The 22,799-nt window shown below is 51.7% G+C and overlaps 1 protein-coding gene across 1 annotated transcript in view; it reads left to right on the forward strand.

Annotated features, from left to right (window-relative positions):
• LOC143168841 (uncharacterized) overlaps nt 1-22,799 on the forward strand; it is a 100,700-nt gene that overhangs the window by 46,710 nt on the left and 31,191 nt on the right. Inside the window, exons 7-10 of the mRNA XM_076355773.1 lie at nt 11,961-12,222; nt 12,307-12,716; nt 17,486-17,530; nt 18,421-18,540. Coding sequence (XP_076211888.1) covers nt 11,961-12,222; nt 12,307-12,716; nt 17,486-17,530; nt 18,421-18,540 — 837 coding nt within the window. The remainder of the gene's footprint in view (nt 1-11,960; nt 12,223-12,306; nt 12,717-17,485; nt 17,531-18,420; nt 18,541-22,799) is intronic.

The following is a 22,799-nucleotide window of genomic DNA, read 5'->3' on the forward strand; positions in this document are numbered from 1 at the left end:
ACTTTACAGGACTTTCTTGCTAGTTTTTGATCATACCAAGAAACTTTCCAGTTGAATAAAGCAAATCACAGTGTGGTGCTCTTGATGATTAAGAGAATTCATATACAAAGAGGAGGGAAAAAAAGCTTGGGTTGTTTTTTTTATGGCAAAGGAAATGCTGGCTCTACTTAAACTTTAGGAGGAAGGCCCATCCTAAAGATAATTTTTGAAAGCAGTAAATGGAGATTTAGTTGCTAATTTCTTGTTAGCACCTTTGATTGCTTAATGTTGAAGTACTACCAGAGCACCCATCCTTTAAAATCAGAGCAGTCTGAAGCCTGTGTAAATCAGGAGACGTACATACTCTGGATGCGGGTCTTTAAAATACCTGTCACAAAAGGCTTGCGCTTGGTCCATCCTGCCTAATAAAGACAAGCCCTCATGGGGGAACTGCCACTCCTCCACCCCACTGGTTCCCTTGACCTTTTGGGCTGCCGGCTCCTTGGATAACCTGGGCTGATACCAAATATCCCTGCGGGTTTTTAGCGAAGGCTGGTGGGGCAAGTGTGACTGACAGCTCGAGCCCGGCAGTATCTCCACTGCTCTCAGGCATTATCTTGAGATGGTTGTTCTCATTTCTGATAGCTCTAATATCTCAGCCATCTGAAGACCTCTGAAACTAGTTTCTCAGGTGGGATAAGGTGTCTATGGATAATTTATTGCACCTCAAATCCACTGCGTGATAAATGTAATGAAAGGAGTATGTTGATCTGAACGGCAGTGGTTTTTAACCACCACCTCAAGTCAAAGAAATAAAGTGCTATTCCATCTAACCAAGCCATGAGGCATCCTCTAGCGAGAATTACAGCTACTCTTCAACCTTTTATGATCTGACCTTCTGCCTGGGTTCAGTTTTTGTGCCCTTGCTGACTTTTGTGGCTTGCCATGTGCCAGAAGTATTGCAGCAAGGGCTTGGCTTGATTGGCAGCTTCTCTGCTCCTCCTCGAGCAACTTCAGGGGGCATTGCGCTTCCCACCAGCGTCTCGTGTCCTGCTGCAGGTTCATGGCCATGTGCTTGGGCCAGCCACGTCTCCTGCGTGCAATGCCAGCAGGGCTGCTCGCTGCCCAAGGGTCACTTAGAAATGGTTTTTGCTCTGCTTTTGCTTTGGAAAAAGCTGTTGGAGGAGAGGCACTTGTGCTGTTTGAGAGCGTGGCAGGGAGCACGGGGAGTCCTTCAGGGTCTTTCCAGTCTGAATGTGGCCCCTGGATGTGGAGCTTGCAGGGGTGTTCAGGCTTTTGGGTTGCTTCAGTTTGAGTGCCTGGGAGCCCCAAACATCTCCCTGTGAAAACAGGGCACTGCTGAGGCACCTCACATGGACAAAGAAATCATTTGTCTTGTTTATTATTTAGGCTTACAACGTATTCACTTCCCAAAGCCAGTGCTCAGGTGCCATGTATGAAACTTGTGAGCAAAAATTTTTGCCCTTGGTTACACAAAGCAGAACTGAGCTGTTCCAATTTTGATTGAACAAATGTCTCCTGCGCACAAGGTCCTGCACTTCTGGCCTGAAGCAACTGGAGAAGGACAGAGTGATGCCTCAGCTGAGGCTGCAGCCCTGTGCACCTCTCCAAGGAAGCAAGGGCCGGTGCAGAGCGGAGGGAGGCTGTGTGAGCACCAGAAGGGGTTTCTCTTCCCCAGACTCCTGCTGTGGGTGCTGCAGATCCAAAGGTACAATTATGTCTGACCTGATCTACTGCTGAACACAGCCCATAGGATTTCCTGGCAATTATTCCTCCTTTAAATCAGTGCAGCTTGCTTAGCAAGGAGTCCAGCCTTGATTTTCAACTTTCCCATGACCGAGCCTCTTCCAGGGGCTTGATGCTAGAATGTGCTGGAAAAAATAGTTTAAAATTGTCTTTCTCTGATCTTGAGCTTGTAAATCATATTGTACCTTTGTCTGTTGGATAGAAGAGGCTTCTATTAACAAAAACGTGTTTCCTGAGAGAAGTCACTAAGCTTTGAAATACATTTTACCTAGCCTGACCTGGCTGAAAAGTAGGGCAGCACGTTACACTAGTTGTCTGGGCTCCTGTAGACAGATATGCTCCAAGCTGGGTTTTAACCTGTTTGCCATTTAGGAAGTCAGTTGAGTTTTTGGATCATGGTATCAAGCTGTACTAACTGAAAAGCCCTACAGAAGTCTAGGATCATTACATCAACACTGTTATCTTTGTCAACAAAATACTCTTAATCTCCTCAGGCAAGATACCAAGTTAGTTACACAGCAACTCCTTTCAAAACCATGGCATTAATTACATTATCTGTGGTTTCTTTATTAATGAGCCCCATATCAGTTGCTCTGTTATTTTGCTTGGGCTTGGCTTGAGGGAAGAGGTCTGTAATTACTCAAGGCCTCCTGTTTGCCTTTTTTTTTTTTTTTGCATACTGGCACAACATAAAGCGTTTTCCCAGTCCCCTGGAGCTTCCCCAGCTTTCTGAGCCAAATTGAAAAATAAGTGCTCATGTTCGGGAGAGCCGGCTATTTTAACACTTTTTAGTTTGAATTATCGGGACAGGATTGAGAAACCCCTCCTCCTTGTCACTTCTGGAATGGAAAGTATTTCGTTGTCATCTGGTTATGTCATCTGGCTTTTCCCAAACACGGACAGAAATGCGGCTTCTCCGGCTCCGTCTTCCCATGCCACTGTTGGCGGTTCAGCCGCTTCCACGTGGCGGGGGGCCACGATGGGGACCCCGTGCTGCAAGGAGGGATGGCCGGGTCAGAGATCTTTCCTGTCTTTATTTTCTCTTGTCCAAGTCAATTTTCTACAAATCATAGACACTGCATTGCTTATCACATGCCAATTCCTTTTTTCTTCTGTTTTATCATCCTTAATGGCTGCTTTCAGTTTGTGCTCATTCCCCGCTTCCCATATCTAATTTCTGGGGGTTTTAAACCCGCATGCCTTCTGCCTCAACTCCCATGCTTTTGCACAACTCCTGAGCTGTTTAAAGCAGTTCCCAATTTGTCTTTCTCAGCTGGCTCTTCTCTAAATTTGCCCTATTTAAAGGAGCAAGCATGTATGCTATTGATTTTGGCGCTTTGTTCTGTTTACACAGAACCAATATAATTCAGTCGTGATTACTTGTGCCTAAGAGACCAGTAGCTTTTAGCTTAGGGTCCCCTTTCCCCTGAGCTCACCAGATGAGAGTTTCCAGTATAGACCTTTCCCATGCCAGACGTTGAAGTTCAATTAAAAAATGCTCGTCTGCAATGTGTAGGAGTTCAACGCTGTGTTAGTGCGGGCTGCCAGGGCTGGACCCCGGCTTTCCGTGGGGAGTCGGCATCCCCTGGCTGGTGTGTGTCCTATGGATTTGTTCTGCATCGGCTTCACCTATTGAATACCTGAATGCTTCAGCTCCTGCCCCTGCAGTGCCTCACAGCTTGTGGTTAATAAGATCTGGGCATCTGGTAAAAATAACATTTAAACCTGGTGTTTTAGGAAAGTGAGCACAGAGCTCAGGCTGTAAGCCCTGGCTTCCCACCGTACTCTTCCTCGCCTGATACCATCTGCCAGCTGTGCCTGGATGTCTTATCCACAGGTGACCTGCCTTTGAAGAACTGGCTTTTAAATCTTTGGCTTTGCAGAGTTGTTTTCACAAGGCAGGGTTTCCAGCATCTTTTTAAGCCAGGCCTCCCTTTGTCCTCTGCCTGTCGAATGATTTCTGGCTAATGATGCCCATGCGCTTCGTGGGCTTAATCATCCAGCCCCTGCGATGCCCTGTGGAGCAGAGAGGTACTGATATCTTTCATTAACTTCCCTCTTTAAGATGTACAGAATGAGATCACCAAGTTCTCTTACAAGCAGCTGTAGCTGAAACTTTTCAATACTCTGGTTTCACTTGTGACAAAATGTGCTTTAAGGAAATTAGCACTTGGATCAAAACTGGCAAAATTGTTGATTGGAGAGAGAAATACAGGTCGTGTTGGAAAGCTGAAGTACTTTGATTTTTTTTTTTTCACAATTAAAGCTATATTTCAAGATTGTTTTTAATCAGAGAACCCCCAAAAGCAACAAAAATGTGACATCAAAACCACACTACTTTGCAATTTAATTTTTGGAAGAAAAAAATAAATTATTTCTTATTTCAACTCATAAAGAAATGGCTGTAGTTTTTACTCCCTCCAGGGATTGCAGCACAGAGAACAAATATTTGCCTTGCTCCCCTTGAGGGAGCTGCTGTCCTGCAGTGACAGTCACCCAGGAGGTTATGTATCTCTGCTGACATTTGTCCCCCCCTTAGGGGCTTGTCTGGGGTGAATAAATGAGGAACAAGGCTGTTGAGGCACTCTCCAGAGGGGTTCCTCAGACTTTGCAGGAGATCTTGGCAGCAGGACTTCTTCTGTGGTGTGCCAAGCGCTGGTCACACCACCATGGCTGGGCAGGGGGGACCGTGGTGATGCTCATGAGCACCTGCATGGATGCAGGCTCCAAACCTCAAGCAAACCCTCCTTCCAGCTAAATGAGGCTCGGGTGGGGTGGAAGCCTGGCTTGTAGGACGGCAGGGGATGTCAGGGCAGGCTTGGTTGCATCAGGGACCCAGTTTTATTGTGCCTTCCGGCAAGCTTTTACAAGCATATGCCAGCATCTCTAGGGGGACAGTGTGAGGATGTCTGCTGCCGGTGGTGTGTGATGGGGTGAAGGGAGGGTGATTAGAAACTTCCCCTCTGGCTTCCTGAATGGAGCGATGCCTCCACCGATTTATTTTAATGGATTTGATGGGACCCTTGCAGTTTCTTTGCCTGGGACTTCAAGGTACATCTAGGCATCAGGTGGCTTCTCTTTTTTAGCAGTTTAACAGCAAAATTTAAAAAAAGACTCCTGTGTAACAGCCCGTTGAGTTAAAGAGCTTTCTTACTACAGGCATTCACATGGCAGCCCATGGAAACCCGAGCCCAGTCTCCATGGCAGCAGCCAGTGCTGCAGATGAGAAAATGTCCTGAAAAACCTGCCAGCACCTCCTGGCCGGTGGGCGCTGGGGACCAGGGCAGGCCACTGCTCACCCCGGAGATGCTCCTTGTGCAGTAAACGCCTGGATGTTGTGCCTTGGTGCTTGTTTTAGAGGGGTGCGCGTGGCTGGCTCTGCGTGTGGCCTCTTCTGCATGCAAGCAGGGAATGTGAAATCATCCAGCCAGGTTTTTCTCTTGCTGTAGCAGCTCGTGCCTTGAACTTGTCCGTCCTTGTCCTTTGTGAAACTGGTGAATCCCTGCAGAGGGAAAGCCTTGAGCTGCTCCTGCCCTCTGCACCTTCCCCAGCTCCCTGAGCCAGTGCACACTTTTGATCTAGTGACCAAATCCTCCCTTTTATGGCTCCGTTGGGCGCTTTTATTTCCTTGACTTACTGTTAATTATTAGCAAGGGCCTTGGCTAGAAGGAAGCTCCAGGTGAGAGTGGGGCCGTTGTAAAGCCAATGGGTCTCCTGCAACCCCGGGTCTCGGTGGGCGCCCGCTTGGCTCAGCTGGAGCTGTGTGCCCCGCTTGGGGGTCTGGGTTGGGAGACGGTGGTGATGTCCACAGTCTCCAGAATGGAGCTTGGAAGTGGAAGGCCCCTATCTTCCCCAAAATGATGTCGGTGCCTAATTAAATGAAAAGAGAAAATGCCTATTGTGGAGTTTCCTGCATCTTTGGGTGGCTCGGGTGCTGTGGGAGATGGGAGCCTGCAGCAGACCCTGGTACCCAGGTCACAGCAGCCTGGGGCAGGGTTCAGCGCTGCATTTTGTTCCATCTTGAATGAAATACTTTCACTTCCAGATTGAAAAGCCCTTTCTTAATGTCCTGCATTGCTGCAGGTCCGTTCATGGATGAGAAATTTGGTTACAAAATAAAAAGCCAAGAAATTTTCTTTGGGGGGGTGGCTGAAGAGGTCCTCCACACCCCCACTACAAAATAGGAGTAGAAATAGCAAAAACAAAGCTAACCAGGAACGAGTCAATTTTTAAAACTATTTTAATTGGAACTTACAAATAGGCCAAGTCCCTGCCCCCACCAGCTCTCATTTCTTGTTAGATTTGCTATGTGCCAAATCCAAAATTGAATCATGCAGCTGGGATTGCAGAGGGTTTAATTACTGTGCGTGGCTGTGCGGCTGCAGGAAGAGGCTTGTGGAGGAGCATCTGACGCCTGGTCCTCACCTCTGAGCCTCCTTTGTGCCAGGAGGAGGACAGGGAGGTAAATGAGCTCCCTCCGCCTCCCCCTGAGATGATTTTTCAGCCCCTTTCGTATTTCAGATGCTCTTCTCCAGATTCCCAGCTGTTGGAGTTGGAGGCTTACAAATAATGCTAAATATATTTGCTGGGCAGATGTTGGAGCCGGTGGTATGGAGCTGCCGCCAGTTTTGCGGTGGTTTGCTAACAAATTATGCAGGCTGTGGACTGCATTGTTCAGGGAGGAAAGTGAGCTAGTGGCTGCTAATTGGAGTGCATTAAGAGGAGTAATTAGCATCTTAGACTACCCAGAAACTCCTCCTCAACAAGTCGTGGGAGCCAGGTGCTGGGAAGATGGACAGCAGTGGTATCTAAGGCCAAGCATGAGCTTTGTGGGTCTGTTGAGGGGTTTGTGGGTAGAGCTGAGGATACCTCGTCTGTGGGTCTGCAGAGTCTCCAGGTCTGCCCCATGCCCTACGGTTCCCTTCCCGAGGCGTCCGTAGGGCTCCTTGCTGGGGGGCGGCTAGGGGTGGGCAGGGGATCAGCCCCGCGGTTCTGTGCTGGGCTGCGGAGGGTGAACCAGCTGCCTGCAGGTCCCTCTAGTTCCCCTTTGGCTCCTCTCTCACCCTCTGTTGGAAGGTTACCTGGCAGGGAATGTGGTTGCTCATAATTAACAGCTGAACCCTTTTTAAGATGTACAAACAATGGAGTCGAGTTTTAGCCAGAACGCTTTTTCTGCAGCTCTCTATTTGATTTCTTGCCCGAAAGGACTTTGTAAAATAAACTAGGGGCTTTTTTAATGGTATTAGTTTAAAAAAAAAAAAAAAAAGTGCTGTTTCAGGTCTGTGTGTTACAGCTCTTTACTGACCACCGCCAAGCTCGCAGTCATCCAGCTTAAACAGAAACAGGACCACAAACCAATTTAGTTAAAGCTAATGACAGGGGGGCTCTTAACTGGATTTGAAATCTGGCTTATACGTTACACTGGAGGAGCCTCCGAAGGGTTTTACCCTTGTGTAATTGAATCCATTGATTCTGATACATTTGAGAAGACTAATTTAATTCAGGGCGCTGATGACTATCAGCAGACGTGAGATGGTCTCCGCATCGGCTGGGCGATGTGTCTGCTTTTAATACAAATTGTCATTAATCCCTTGGGGCTTCCTCGCCCTGATGGTCGGTGGTGCTGTGTGGCAAGGAAAAAGGAAAGAAATGACTATGCTGTGTGTGAAGGGGCTACAAAATGGAGATGCAGGGAGAAGGGCCGTCGTAGCAAGGGCAGGTTTCTGCCTTTCCTCAAGTCTAGTTTCACAGCCCTGTTTTGCCTTGGACCCAAGAGTAAGGAAAGGGAAGGCATATACCTGATAACGTGCATGGTGGGAAAGGACCGAAGGATCCTACCTCGTCCTCCTGAGAGCTCGTACTGCCGCGGGGGACTGCAAATCCGACCTTGCAGTGGGTAAAGTTGATGCCTGGCAGCTCTGTCCTCACCCTCCCCACGTGTTGCATGGCTTCAACCCCTATTCCAGCAGCTTTGGGGTTCAAAAAATGCCCGAGTGGTTGATGAGCAGATCTCTGCGGTTTTCTTGAGATTTGGATCTCACCTCCATGAGAAAGGCTGTAGGGTTTGTGAGTTTGCTGTAGGGTTAGAGGAGAACATGGCCGGCAGGGGCTATGCTGGTTTGCTCTCTGGGCTGTCTGAATGCTATCGCCGGAGAGGAAAGCTCTTTCCTTGGTTATTTTCTAACATTTCTGAACAGTTTAAGCTAAACCACAGGACCTTCTGCTGGAAAGGTGCTATGTTCTGGCTGGATACTGATTTAAGGGCAGCAGGGAAAGGGCTTCTCCTGCCCCGAGGTCCCGTTCCCAGCAGTCCCCCGCTCAGCACTGTGCTCTGCGAACCACAGGGCAGGTCAGTGCAGCTCCCTGATCTGGCTGAAAACTACTCTAGCACCAAAAAAAAAAAAAAAAAGTTCAGTGCAATTCTTCTAACGCCGTGCAGAGTGTGTCCACGGGGTGAGTTTTGCCCAGCTTGCAAGTGCTTCCTCGGACCGACCGCCACCAGCAGCTTCCCAAGCTCCCGTGTCGCTGAGCAGAAGGCACGGGCTAGCCGGGACACTTGGATGAGGGCAGGGACGTGCCAGCTGGCCATACTCGAGAGCTTGCCGTAATGCTGCAGGTCCAGCCTGCCCGTGCTGCAGATGAGCAGCACTGGCTGCTTCCCTGCTCTCATGATTTGAAGCGTGATTTCCCTCCACCTCAAAGGCAGCAAAACCGCTGTGATTTAATTGGCAGCATGTTTTCATTTGTTCCAAAGTCTGCGGTCTCGTTTGTTGTACATTAGCGTTTCTCGCAATGAGAACAGCTTCATTGCAACCTGTCCCCTTCAGGTGCTTCACTCTGACGTGACTTTGTGCAGAGCTTTTGCTGCTTATTTTCCTCAATCTCCTTGAATTTTACCCAGACGCTGGGTGCTGTTTAGGAAACATGATCTTAATCTTCCTTTGCTCTTCAGGGCTGTGATGGTAACGAGCTCGCCTGGCGATTGAACTGCGGGCTGGGTAGCGCCCAAGGGAAAATCTGAGCGCGTGTAATTGCTAAAGCCAGCTAAAGGGAGCTGGCTGGAGATGAAGCCGGAGAATTTCTCTTCAGGGAGCTGGCGGAGGCGGAGGGCCAGAAGGTTGGGATCTGTGTCTTCCCGTGCTGCTCTCTTCCTCCGGAGGTGCTTGCTTTCCCCTCGGCGAGCACAGCTGTGGGTCAGCAAGCTCACGTCCTCGGGTCACAGGGGCTGCTGCTCTCCACTGGCAGTTTTGTTTGGCAATGAAGCGAGGGGATGAGGCATTGCAGGATCTGGCCCGAGAGCTTCCTAACTCTGAGAAAATCCCTTTCAGAATTAGGGTAATCTTTTCCTTTTCCAACTCCTCCCTTCCCTCCTGTTTTATGCATTTTACCCTTCAGTTGCATCCAGTGGTTTCCAGTCTGCAAGGCAGGACCATGGGTCCTCGTTAGAGGTCTCTGGGGAAAGAGGGGCTGGCTGGTCACCTCCAGTCTTTGCTTTCCCACTTGCCATCTCCGTTTCCTTTGCTTTTTGTCTTTTCTGCCTTATCCCAGCCTCTCTCAACTTTTACTCCTTGGTGCTAGGTTGTCGCTTGCCTAGTTAACACCTATCCTAGACATCATTCTTTCAAAATATGGCTGTCGATGCCATTTGGGGCATAAAAATCCTGGTGATAGAGGAACGCTGGTCCTTTGGCTTGGGACATAGCACTGGCTGGAGGAGCAGAGTAACACCGACACATCGACATTGACATTGCCTCTCCCTTTGGGGGGTCAAGTCTCTGTCTGCAGGTGGGGTGACAAATTTGTGCAAAGGACTGAGGAAGTGGGAATATTCCTGTTTTCCCAAAAACCTCCATACTCAGAGACTGTCTTGGCTCAGAAAAATATTGTCTCTTTGGGTGAGTATTATGGCTTCAGGGGGAGTCACGGGTGGTTGGCCCCAAGCCCCGCTCAGCTGCAGCTGCAGGGATTAAAAAGTACCAGGGGTCAGGTAATGTGAGATCTGGATGTGACCCAGGGTGGGCTCCTCTGATACCTACACGTAGTTTTAGATACATCCCTCGTGTATTTACCTACTGCAGCGTCAGAGGGACCACTGAAAATGTGTGCCTTGTGGGCCTAGCCATCCTCCTCCTGCAGGCGTGAGGGTGGAGATGCTCTGTGGAGGCATCCAGAGGTTGCGTCCGTGGCTGGTATCAGCAGTAGTTTTTGGCACTGCTAATTTTTTAGGAGGATACTGATTTGCCCTGGTTAGAACTTCTTGTGAGGAAAGTCTGCTTGGGGTAGGTTTTGGAAGGGAGAAAAGGTTGTCAAAATACTTCATTTTGATATTTAAAAAAAAAAAAAAACCCACGCTTTTTTCTGATTTGAGATGGGTTTTAGCTTATAGAATTGCTTGTGCATGAAAGCTTGAAATCAAAGTAAGTTATAACAAATTATATATAATAAACAGACAGGACACCCCCAAAAAAGGTTTTCATAATTGAGAGCAAAGCATTTCAGCTGTTTTTAAAAGAAACTCTTCAAACTTGTCATTTGAAAATTTTAAAATGAAAATTTTCACTTTTCCTTCCCACTTGGGATGGGAAGAGTTTGGAAATCTCCGATCTGATGGCGTGGCATCCAGTAGCAGAGCAAAGGCTTCAGCAGCTCCTGCTGCCTTTGGAGCTCCTCTGCCTCCCAGGGCCCTCCAGAAGTGGGACTTGGTCGGAGCTGGCTCTCCTGACCCATCCATACCGTTGGGTCCTTACCTGCAGAATCACCAGTTCTGGCAGTGAAATTGTTGTTTTTTCTACTTGCTGTTCATGCAAATCCAACTTGGTGCTCCCAAGCGACCATGCATCTTGGGTCCATGGTGCAGAGCAGAATCAGAACCAAGTAATGGGTTCAATCAAAAGAAGATAGTATGGGAAGGACAATGGGAAGGATGCTCCATATCTCCTTGTACCTCTCTGCTCCCCTTCTGCAGCCCCGCAAGGCAAGCGTGGGCCTGCATCTCCCTCTAGTGACTTCTCGCAGACTCTCTCTTCATCAGCTGCATGGCACCAGCACCAAGGAGCCACCAGCCAGGGCTGAGGTCCCACCAGCTCTTGGTGCCACGCACCAGGTTGTCTGTGCCCTGTGGAGCTCAGGGGGAGCGCAGAGCAAGCTCTGAGCGGGGGGTGGTGAGTGTGCGGGGCTGATGGAAATGCTGCCAGCCGTTCCAGGAGAGGCAAAGGTCCTTCACACCCACCAACCAACCCAACCCTGGGTCTGTGCGCATGTGGCTCAGTGTGCAAGCCCAGTCTGAGACATTTATACTGGTGCTGGATGTAAAACCAATGTACATTTTAGATGCAGGTAAACTCTCTAAAGTTTAACTCTTCTTTTTCATATTCAGCGCTTTCATCTTGAGTGTAGATATTCCTATCAACGTTGCCGTTTTCCTCCATCCATGGTTGGTGCCCGGGCTCCGCTGGTGGTTGTAGGGCTGAAAGAGCCATCGCGACCTGCACTGTCCTGCAGGGACCATTTAGCATGGAAGCTGAAGACAGAGCGAGTCTCTTGCAAGCCACTGCCTTAAATTAATTTGCCACAAGCGTCCAGGAGGCTCCACCTGGCCTTGCATCCGCCTTCTCTTCCCGACCCTTGGAGGTTTGCCAGGAGTGCTATTGCAGCTGCTTGGCTGGGGAGGAGGCGTGTGGCGGGGGCTGCAAGCTCCTGTTCCATTCTCCCGAGACCACCAAGAGCCTCAAAATACACAGAAGCATCAAAATCAAAAGCTGAAGGGGCAGACCGGTCCCTGGTGTAACTCTATATATTTGCTTTAATTGTTTCAGTAATTGCTCTCAAGCTTGGATTTCTGTCATTAAGGTGTGGGCTGTTCTCTCGATGTCCCTCCAGCATAGAAAATTGGGGGGGGGAAATCATTGCAGTGGGACTGTGAGAAGGAGGTTCGTGTTAGCATGGTCCATGCTGACAACTGGCTTGTGTCCATCGTGGAGGGCGAGTTTTGTTTTGTAGGTGGCTGAACAGACCTGCCCATCACAGATGGGCACATCACAGAGCTTCCTTGGAGCTCGGGGGCTCCTGCCTGGGGCTCACAAGCCCTGGGCTGCCTTGTGTCCCCTGGTGGCACTCGTGCCCGTGGGAAATTAAGCAGCACAAAGTGTGTTGAGCAGGGAGGGGGGAAAAAAGTGAAAACATCAAATTTCATTTTTTTTCTTCTTCCTTTTCAGGACTCCAGACCCACTGATTCAGATTTGACCCTGGGGTCACCTTGGACATGGGAGGACGCCCAGGAGACCCTCAACCGACAGCCTGATGGGAGCGCCCTGACTTCACTCTCTGCTACTGAGATGCCGTCAGCTGAGGAGGAGGAGGGCAGCCTTTCTATTGAGGATGAAGGCTTTGAGCTGTTGAACTCCACCTATAAAAAAATCACCAGCCCCGGCGGGCCAGGGCTCGGCAGGAGCAGCCCATGGGTTGCTGGTAGCTCCGGTGAGTCCATAGTCGTGGTTTCCTCTGTTTCTCCTACGCACCCTCACGATGCCTGGGTACCTGATGGTGCTTTTATCCGCCCAGGACCCTCCACCAAAACACACAGATCAGCCAAGAAGGAGCATGCCTCCGACCCCCAGGAGGAGAATGTCACCACGGAGAAGCTGACGGGCGATGCAGGCACCCAGCGGCGACTCTTGCCCAGCAAACCTGGCGATGCCATCACTGACCTGGACGTGCCTGCCGCCTTCGCCAAGGTCTCCCCATCGGCACGTCAGGCAGCTGCCCCCAAAGGAAACATGCCCAAAGGTCCCCTGGGGACGGGGTCAGCAGGGAGTGTCCCGGAGCATCCTCCGGTAGCAGCCAGCCCCACTGTCTCAGGGCTCGGGGACAGCACTGCCCACCCGGGACACCCCGTCTCGCCGGTGGCACACGGGCAGCAGGGTCACGTGAAACCGGGACCACCGGGGCTGCCAGGACCGCCGGGGCTACCGGTGAGTGGCGGAGGTGATGGCTGCTGGAGGGGAGGGATGGGTGGTGGTGCATCTTCCTCTCTAGAGCGGGTGGTGGGCGCAGGGTGCTGAGCTGTGGTGCCAGCACCTTGCTGTGGGAAACTGGGCAGGGAAACCTCCTCCATGTGGACAGCATGGGGCTGTGCACCAGCCCGGCCCTGCGAGAAGGTTTTTTGATGTCCCTGAAGAAACTTCACTGGCAACTGGAGAGAAGATGATTCCCTTATCCCCCCTGCCCCAGAGATGGTCTCAAGTCATTTAACCATCTTGTCGGCTTTCATTTCACCCTGGTCCTGCCCAGAGGCAGGCTGAGGGGCTCAGAGTGGGGCCAAGCCATCTCCTCCAGCCCCTGTCCCCGCACCAAACCCCAGGCGTCAGTCCGCAGCCCCCGCTGGCATTGCTGTCCTTTGCTTCTCTACCACTGCGACACCCCAAAATTTGTGGTGGTTCAAAGCAGAGCATTGAATTTGTCTTGAAATAAGTATTGATTATTTTTCAGATTATTCATCCATTGTAGTAGATGAAAAAGGGAAATTTAAAAAAATTGGTAAACTTAGAATAGATAAATCTTAGAGAATTCATCAGTCTTCATTGAGAAGTAGCTGAAAAAATTTTTTTACATATTTTCCCATGTTTATTTCTTCTGCCAAAATGATTTCCCTCATTTCGTTAAATTTTCTTAACAGTTCCTCTAGAAAATTGCATTTCATTTAGCCAGTGCCGCTGCCAGAAATGACCACGGGCACCTTCTCCTACCCCCTGGGCAGACACCCACGTGAAAGTTGTCTGGGATGCCTTGAGCTCAGGGCTGCCCTGGGGGTTCATCTGGATGCTGCAGGGCAGGTCTCCACACGCGGCTGTTTTTACGGCTGTGTTTGAGGGCCCTGGCACTAAATTAGTCATCGATGAGCCAGGCTTCATAGGATAACGGCTAAATTTAGGACTGCTAGCTTCCCCTTCGAGCCATCTCCTTGCTGCTGCAGCTATTGCCTGCAAAAACAGAAGAAAATAGCAAAAGGAACAGATGCTGAAGGATGAAAAAAATCCCAGGAGTGGAGGAAACGTCACGGTGTTTGACAGCCCTGCTGTCAGCCGGTAGGAGGGGAGGCAGCCAGGAGGGAATTGGTTTTTCCCCCGTAGAAAGCATTGAGATGAATTTTCTCTTGGTCATGAGCATTCTGGGTGGAAACACAGGTAGAGGCAGCCCCATCCCAGCATTAGGAGTTTGGGTTTGAGATGCTGGCGCAAGCGCGTGTAGGCTTGAAGCTCTGCAACAGCACATGCCGTCCACAGTTAGAGCTCTTATTTTAGCTAAAATTATGTGCTGAGCCTGGCAACCTTTCCCGATGTTTTGTTACCACTGCTCAGGGCTGAGGGCAGGCGGGCTCTGCCCTTGCTGCTCCTCCCCAAAGGTCCTCCTGCCTCCTTGGGTCTCCATCCCACCGAGCCCCTTCAGCCGTCCTGAGCCGTGAGGGGTCTGGGCACGTAGAGCCTGCTTTGGGGCTCTTGCCCAGCCCTTGCACCCACACGCCTCGCTGCTGCCATGGCCCATGCTCGTGGTGGTGCCAGCAAAAGTGTGATGGATGTTTTGGGTGTTTAAATGTATCCTGTGGAAGGGAAACCAAAGAATCGGTGCCCTTGCCTTGGAAAACGTCATTAAAAGGAATTTTGGGGGTTTTCCTTTGGGAATGGGACTTTGCCTTGCCTCTGGTTTTGGCAGTGGTGATGTGTGCTGGGCTTGTGGCTCACCCTCGTACTGTGTCACCTCGGGCAGCCTTGCAACCGGGACCTGGGCACAAGGCAGGGTGCGTGTCTGAAGGTGACATCTCTCATTATTCTTAGAGGAAAGGTTTGGAAATAATGGGGTTTTAGCATCAACCTTTTCACTTGTGGGGCTTTTCTCCTCCTCTTTCACTGGCAGTGTCGATCAGGGAAATCAGCGGTGCACAGACCTCCAGCCCTGCCCCACCACGCGATGGGTCCTCTCCCTCGGTGCAGGTTCGTGTACATCTGGTTTGCCACCCTCAGGGATTTTTATGCCTTTGCAAAAACACTTCGAGTAGCTGTTCCAGTCGGGAGGTGTGGATGGAGGTTTATTTATCATCCTGCCAAGTCCTGATCGTGCCCTAATGCTGTTCAGGGCATTTATGGACTGTAGACCCCGCAGACCGCATGCCCTCAGTTCCCAACCCAGTTATCATCCGCTGCAAAGGCATTGGAGATCAGTGGGGAAAAAAACCAACACGTTGTGAGAAGTGGGAAGTGTTTCTTACTTTAAAAGCTGCTGATTTTTATGATCTTGCTAATCCTCCTTGCAGGGATTTCATTGTGTTGCCAGTATTCAAAAGCTCCTTGGCTTTCATAGACAGTGTTTCATGGGGGTTCCCAGCTGTCGGTATGTCCCCACAGGCTTTTCTTTTTCTTTTTTGATTTCTGTTACTCAAACTTAGCACTGGCTGTTTAGGAGCAGAGATGTGGTTTCTATTCGTAGGCTTAAATTAAATCCTGCTGGAGGCATCTGGTGTCAGGGATGGCGTGAACTCGGGTTACAGGCAAATGCAAAGCCTTCTCCATGCTTTCCTCCCGGGAGCCATCCACTGTTTTGCAGCACCCAGGGCTGCAGCCGTCGGGTCGTGCCGCAGGAGGAGGGATGGTGCTGCGGCGCGGTGCTGCATGCAGTTTTCAGGGAAAAACACTGGCTGCCTTCTGGATGAGATCTCTTGGATTGATTTTCATTTTTCTCTCCTGAAATGTTACAGCCCTTGGGTTCGTTGTTCCTGGTGCTCTGAATTGTTCTTTTTGGTTTGCACAAAACGACATCAGCTTGGGAGCTGCTTAAGGGAGAGAAATAGATGCCGTCAAATTTCAGGAGGTGCTGTTGTGCCCATGGCTCGGTCCTGTCCCTCCCCTGTGCACTAGGACTGCCCGTGTTGGCTTTGCAGCGTCGGTGTTCATGCTGGGGGTGGCCATGGCCAGCATCTGGGGAGGAGCAGGAGGAGGAATGGCTCTTGGGCCACCTCAGAGAGGGTCCTGGTGCATTTAAGTGTCCTCGGTGGAGCACCGTGACCCTCTGACGACTGTGTTGGAGGAAGGGTTCTTTGAGCACCCCATCGGCTGCTGGCATATCTCAGCTGTGGACCTAGGGCAGCGGGTGTCCACGCAGGAGATAAGCTAAAGGCTGCACCCAGAAGAAGTGACTGGACCCCATAGCTCTTTTGAGGGGGATCAGGGGGAGGCAGGACTTACTGAAGGATCTAATTTATATCTGCACCCAGGGTGGAGAGGATGAGCCTGTCCCCAGGCACCTTGCAACAGGCATGTGGTGCTCACAGTAAAATCCCAGTGACTCCAAACTGGGTACGTTCCTGCAGAAGTGGTCTCTCAGCAGCATGCATCCAGCTCCTTAAAGGAGGGCTGCTGGGTGGATAAATAGAGGGGCTGCCTGGCACTGGGAGGGGTCCCTGCCCATTCTGGTGCATGCTTTAATATTGGGTACAGTGGGCAGGAATTGCTTTATTTTACCTCCTTCAGCAATGGTGGACTTGGCAGTGTTAGGTTTACTCTTAAGAGAGATCTTAAGATCTTAAGGTATTTTCCAACCTAAATGATTCTATGATTCTAATACCCAAGGTTTCAAAATCAGACCAGAGTTGCCAGCATCACTGCCGCTGCGTGTGCCATTTGGCACAAACACGTGCTGCGCACGAACCGAGCCTAAGGGGCACGGCCTCCAGCCTCCAGCCCCCAGGGAGGGGGAACTGAGCCACGGAGCCCCGTGGCCTTCAGATCTGGGCACTTCAGGTGATCAGAGTCCCTTTGGTGAAACATCCCGCAGTGCCAAAGCTGTTTCTGGACATGCAGCTTGGCCTTTTTACCCATCCCATCGGCACAAGGCAGCGAGGTTGGGGCTGGCTGCTGCCCGAGCGGGGCTGCCTTGGTGGTCACAGGGATGCAGCTGTGTCTGTGCTGGGGTGGTGTTAATTCAGTGTGGATTCCCGGGCTTGCTACTGGGCTGTTTGCAAGCTCAGAACAAAAACGGTGGCTGTAATTGAAGCCATCAGAGCCACAGCTCTGCAGCAGACACACAGGTAGACACTGCTGCAGCCCGGCGTGTTATCAGTCTCTGCCGACATCTTCCAGGTAGATTTTTTTCATCGAGAAAAGCCGGGATCTCCCATCTGACCTTGTTTCTGCCCAGACAGATGCTTCGGTAAGCCCCGAAGTGCAGTCGCCACTTGGCCAAATGTGCACTTTTCACTCGAGGTGGGCTAGATCAGATCTCACACAAGTTAGAATTCGCAGATGTTTGCGTCCTCGTCCAAACTACTGTTTGAGCGTGTGGCCGTGATCCAGCTCTATGGGTTTTTTTCCTAACACTCTGCCTTTCCTCACCAGGTGTCAGTAAATGTGCTCCAGCTCCCCGGCCATATGGTCTGGGGCATTTCTGTGATGGATGCCGCAGGATTACGCCACTGAGCTGGCCGAGCAGAGCTGCTTTCTGATGCCAGGGCAGGAGAGTGGGAAGGGAGCAGCATAAAATAGGGTGCACTTTCCACCCCACCGGTCTTTGGGGTGTTTCTCTGAGGCTTGGTGCTGCTGGTATGCTCTGAATCAGCCGTTTCAGTTCCTGCTTCCCTGGGGCCAGGATGTCCCTGGCCATGGCACTGGTCACCCAGCTACTGTGGGATCTCCCCTGGTTGCGGGGGTTCCCCCTTTGAGGGGTGACACAGCTCTCCTCCTTTGCCTTTCAGGGCTGCCCTGGGAGACGTGGACTGGTGGGACCCAAAGGAGACAAAGTGAGTATTCCGGAAAACACAGGAAGGTATGGGATGGGGTGTAGGGTCCGGGGCAAATACCATGGATGGTTTGGGTTGGTTTGGGTGTTTTTCATCAAGAGGGCAGTGTGAGCTTCTGAAGCTGCAGTCTGGTGGCCCTTTATGTGCGTTTGGAAGAGGAAAGAACTATTTTTGCTGGGTATTTTAAGCCCAGGCTCAGGACTGAGCTGGCTGGCTGGACAAGCTGCTGTCTTTCCTCTGAGCCACTTAACGGCTCTACAGAGGCGGCAGAGCGGGGAGATGAAGCAGCTTTGGCTGAGGTCACCTGGAGGAGGGATGCTGGCGTGTCCCAAAGTCCAGCCCCATGCTATATCCACCAACTCACCTTGGAGGGACATCTGTCCTCCAGCACCACGTTGGTCAGACCCACGGCTGCCCTTCCTGCTCCAGGAACCCAGCGCGCAGCAGCCTGCACGGCACAGCTCGGTCTCCTGCTGCACGCAGCATTGCCTGGTGCGCTGACAGATGCTTGGGGATGCTCTGGATTAAGGGTGGTGCCTCAGTTTCCCCATCAGTAAAACAGTGAGAGTGCTCCTCTGCACAGCAGTTTCCATCTTTCCCAAGCTGTAGAGGGGCAAACTCGTTGCCCCATGAGTCACGCCGCTTCTGTGTGCATTAGCTTCAATACCTGTGGCATTTAGATGGGTCTGGGCACAGGCATGTGCATATGAAGCTCATTCCTTTTGCTTTCCCTGTTGTCAGGGTTATTTAGATCTTAAGAGCTGGTTTGAACCCAGGAATGTGCCTAGACCCAGACTCTGCTCAGAGGCTGACTTGAGTCAGAGCCCGTCCAGCCTGTGTTGATTGTTAAATCCCCATCTGGTTTTAAGGACCTGCCCTTGTCTTCCTAGGGATACCCTGGAGCCATGGGGCGGACGGGCCCCCCGGGCGACCCGGGCCCTGTGGGCATCCCCGGTGTCCCCACCATCGTCCTCTGGAGGAACTCCAGGGAGGACTGGCAGACATTCATGGTGAGTTACAGCCGTGGCGGGCGAGCACTCGGGGTGCTCCACTTGTATCTCCTCATCAGCTCCCGTGCAGGCGCCTCTCTGCTCTGCTGGGATGAGAGCTGGGAGGAAGGGTTCGTGATGATTTGAGATTCCTGTTGGGAATGGGTTGGGGCTGTTGGGTGGGGGGACAGAGGCGGGGTAGGCAAGTGGGGGCAGAGGGAGGATGCCAAGGAGAGAGGTGCAGCTCACTGGGGACGGCTCTGCGGGCAGCTGTCCTTGGGTGAAATGGGATCAGCGTGTGCCCTATTTACAGCTGTGCTCACACAGCTATCCCTGTTTCCCCTGTGACTGACTGGGAGATCTCGGGTCCCCATCGTCCACACACATCCATGACCTCCCAAGGGTGGTTCATGCCCTAACTCTGTAGGACAGGGGCCAAAGAAGATCCAAGCCATGCAGAAAGCAGCCCCTCTCCTGCTCTGCATTGCTGGTTACAAAGCATTGCTCCGGTTTTCCACCGTACCCCAGTTTTCTGCTGTGCCCCAGCTGTGTGCCATGGCTTTGGCTCGCAGGGTTTGTGCCTGTCAAGCTTCTTGCCAAGACGAGATATTTTCTCACCTGAACCCTGCTGCTGTGGGGAGCACAGGAGCGGGGACGGGACCTGCGGGGAGGCAGGAGTGCTTCAGCTACTGCGTAGCTGGCTGCGAAACTCCATGCACCGTGGGAGCGATCACTGCAACGACCCAGCCAGCCTCGTCCCGGTTCCCCGACTCCTGACAGCACAGTGACTGCTGTGATTAAGCTTAATTTCAAACTCCCTCTCAAGCCTTGCCTGAGCCAGGCAGGTCAATAGCTGAAGGCACTGGGTTTCTAACTGCCTTAGGCACCTTACCAACCAGGGGCTGGAGCTCCCTGGAGCGGGGATGCTCTCTGCGTTGTGCATCTGTAATGTCCCTCTGATGGGACTGCAGCCTGTCTGGATGTTGGCTGCTCGAAGCAGATGCCGGGCAGATTGGCTTGCAAGGCATGTTGGTGCAACGGGCAGAGTAATGGGCCAGTGAGAGGCCAGGCTCAATGCTCCGGCTCTCTAAGAGCTTTAATGACCTTGGGCAGGACTTTTGAGTTATCTTCAACTCGTTCATTTGTGAAGAGGGGTAATGGCACTCTCTGCTCCAGGGCAAATGCCTTTAATGCTGGCAAGACGATACAGTGAGGAGGACCTCTGCTCTGCCAGCACAGCACACCCCGAGGAAGGGATGGTGCTGACTGGAGGTACGAGGTGGAGAGTGGCCATGTGCTGATCTGGCTCTGATCTTGGATTGACCAACCAGAAGTCCTTGGGCCAGACCTGCCCCTTGCAGTTTTTTGTTGGATTGGATCAAAGCATCTGCAGAAGATAAATACCTGCCTTAGAGGAGATCAGATTCCTGCTGGGAAGTGCAGGAGAGCTGAACATTGGGAAATATCTTGGTTGACCTGGAGGACCTCCATGTTCTCCTGTCCTTCTGCTCTAGAGCAGGTGCTGTGCTGTTATCAATGCTCACAAGACCCATTGCAGGCACGCAGTGCGGGACCGGAGTAAACGGGGATAGGAGCGAGCAAGCTGGAAGCGTTGGCTGGAAGAAGCCTGCAGTGCCAGAGAGCATCTTCATGCCTGCGCCAGGGCAATCGCCTTCCTCCCAGGGTGTTTGGGATAGACATCCGCGTAATCAATTCCTGTTGTCAGGGCATGGTTACAGCACTTTGCAGGGCTGCTGACGCTCTTTGCTCTGCGCACTCAGTCAGAATTGCATTTTTTTTTTCCTGCCTGCATTTGGAAAGGGACCTCAGGCTTTGTTCTTCTGCAGGCTGAAACGTTCATGCCTATGGATGTTGCCGTAGACCATGATTTCTTTGGTGTACCACCACCTTCAGCACTTAGGCGTTGAGAATGCTGGAGGGAGCAGACAGTCTCGTCTGTGTTTGGGAAGCCGAAGCTGGAGGGCTGCCGGGGCCCTGGCCGCAGGCTCCCGGGGGGGTTGCGTGCTGGCACTTGGCCCAGAGCTTTTGGCAAAGTGCCGATCTCAAGGGGAAGGCAGTGTCTGGCAAGGATGACGTGGGGCACCCGAAAGCCTTGCTGGGCTATTGTGTCTGTGGCCGTATGACCCCGGCAGTGGCGTTTTGCTCGGCAGCAGGAAACGGGAGTGCAAAGCCGTGGGCTGGGTTTTGCTAATCTTTGTTGAGATAGCACAGGGGTGAAAAGCTGAGTGCTGGCTGCTGTGAGCATGGGGGTGCTGTCTGCTTCTGCAGCCTCCTACAACTTACTGGGGGGCTGGAGAAATGCTGTGGCTCGGGACAGCGCTGCTCTTGTGAACCGAGTGCTTGTGATTTGGGGGCTGCAGGGGGGGCATCCTGGGCTGCTGGGGTTTGTTGTTGGCTCAGCCTTTGGAAACGCAAGTCAGAGGAGCCACCTCTCAGTCCGGGGGACATAATGCAGTATGATGGACTGGGAAAGCAAGGGACATTGGTGGCTGTCCCAGAGCAGTTATGGCTGTTGGGATGCTCAATAGCCTCTCCTGCTCCTTCCCGGTGAAACAAGCCTTTGCTGTTCATGGGAATTGAGCAAAACCAGCTTAAGACCGCTGCGATTCTGCCCCGAGCCCCTGTCCTGTGTTTTTGTTTACAACAAGTTGACAGACATTGGGTTTGCCAAGAAGTTGTCTTGGTGTAACTCAAGGGGCAGGAACTGTTGCTGCCTTGTTCTGGCAGCGTTGACTTTGGTAGTGGTGGAGTCCCAGAAGCCGAGGAAGGAGGAGAACTGGACCTCCTGCAGTTATTAGGGAGCTTACTCTGCAGCGCTAGAGTCCTTTCTTTTTCTCTCTCCCAATACCTTTAAAAGCAAGAGGTCAGGCTGGGAAATGAGGGCTGGTAACCTTAGAGCAAAAGAAAATATTGCTCCATGCAAAAAGGAGGCAACCCTTAGGGATTTCCTGCTGCTGAAGGGTTGGCTGCTAACGCAGCTCTGTGACTGCGTGGCTTTATGGACGTGGGGTGGGCTGGGGAGCGTGGTCACAGGGTGGGCTGGGGAGGGCGGCCAAGATGGTGCTGCAGGGCATGACCTGCTCCCTGCAGAGCTGTCGGAAGGGTTTTCTCTGTCCTGCTCTCAGGCTGGAGTTTTACAGGAGGACAGATCCAAATGGCGACCACTCCCCATCCTCCATCCCCTCCATTTGCTTACGATCCCCGTACCCGTCATGCTGCTCCCTGCTGACCAGAGCTGCAGCGAGCAAAGTGCTGACTATTTCCTGCTGAAATTGCAGAAGGCAATTAATTTCTCTCCCCTCTGCTTGGCATCTGGTGCTCCGAAGTACGAGTTCACGTCTCCTGTGGGATTTTTTTTTTTTTCCCCCTTCTTAAAAGGTTGGATTTTTTTTTTTTTGAGGCCTAATGAAATAATATCCTGTCCCGAGTGAATCTGAGTTCACTGATTCCCAAGACAAGGCAAAAGCATTGGCCATGCTCCAACCCCCCGAAAAAGTTTTTGTGAGCAGCTTTTGAGGGAAATGAGAACTGGCTGGACAAGAGGACCATGGCCTGGCCCTGGCAGGCTGGCAAAGACTGCACCCATTTGCTCACGGTAATCCATTCGGGATCAACTTGAAAGGAACTGAGATGCCTGGTGTGGCGTTAGAGCTAGTTAAATGCATCCATCCATCATCTGCCCCCGAGAGCCCCGCTCATTATTAGAAATATTTCCATATGTTGAAAGGTCTGTGTTTATTTTCGTTAATGAGTTCCTTGGCTTTTTCCCTTCTCTCTCCTCTGGTATCGGAGGACGGATCTTTGGAGGGGGGGACAGGAGGGGATTTCCTGGCGCCCCCAAGGCTGAAGCTGGGGAGCACGTGGGAATCCTGCCCCTCCAGCTGCTTGGGATTGGGGTGATGAACAAGGGGGGGCTTTTCTTAGCCTTTGATGCAAGCCAGGATTTGGAGGAGCTGCCCGGACCATGTGTCTGGGCTCACCGTGGGGAGGAGGAGGTGGAAAGGTGGGTTTTGGCTCCTGGGTGTCTGTGGTTTGTTCTGCTGGGGGGGCAGGAGGATGGCTGGTAGTTGGAGGTAGACATTGTTTTGTTTCCTGGGCATCTCCCAAAACTTGGGGAAATCTGGCTTGGAAGTGCGCAGGGAGGAGGCTGCACTGTGAGTTTTTAGGACCTTCACGCTGGCTTTGAAATACGGTGGAATTAACTGCGGCTACGATGGGATTAGCCCACCCTGTGGCTTTTGGGTGTTTTTTCCCCCTTT

This window comes from Aptenodytes patagonicus, chromosome 18 (genome assembly GCF_965638725.1).
Source record: "Aptenodytes patagonicus chromosome 18, bAptPat1.pri.cur, whole genome shotgun sequence".
Taxonomy (NCBI): Eukaryota; Metazoa; Chordata; class Aves; order Sphenisciformes; family Spheniscidae; genus Aptenodytes; species Aptenodytes patagonicus.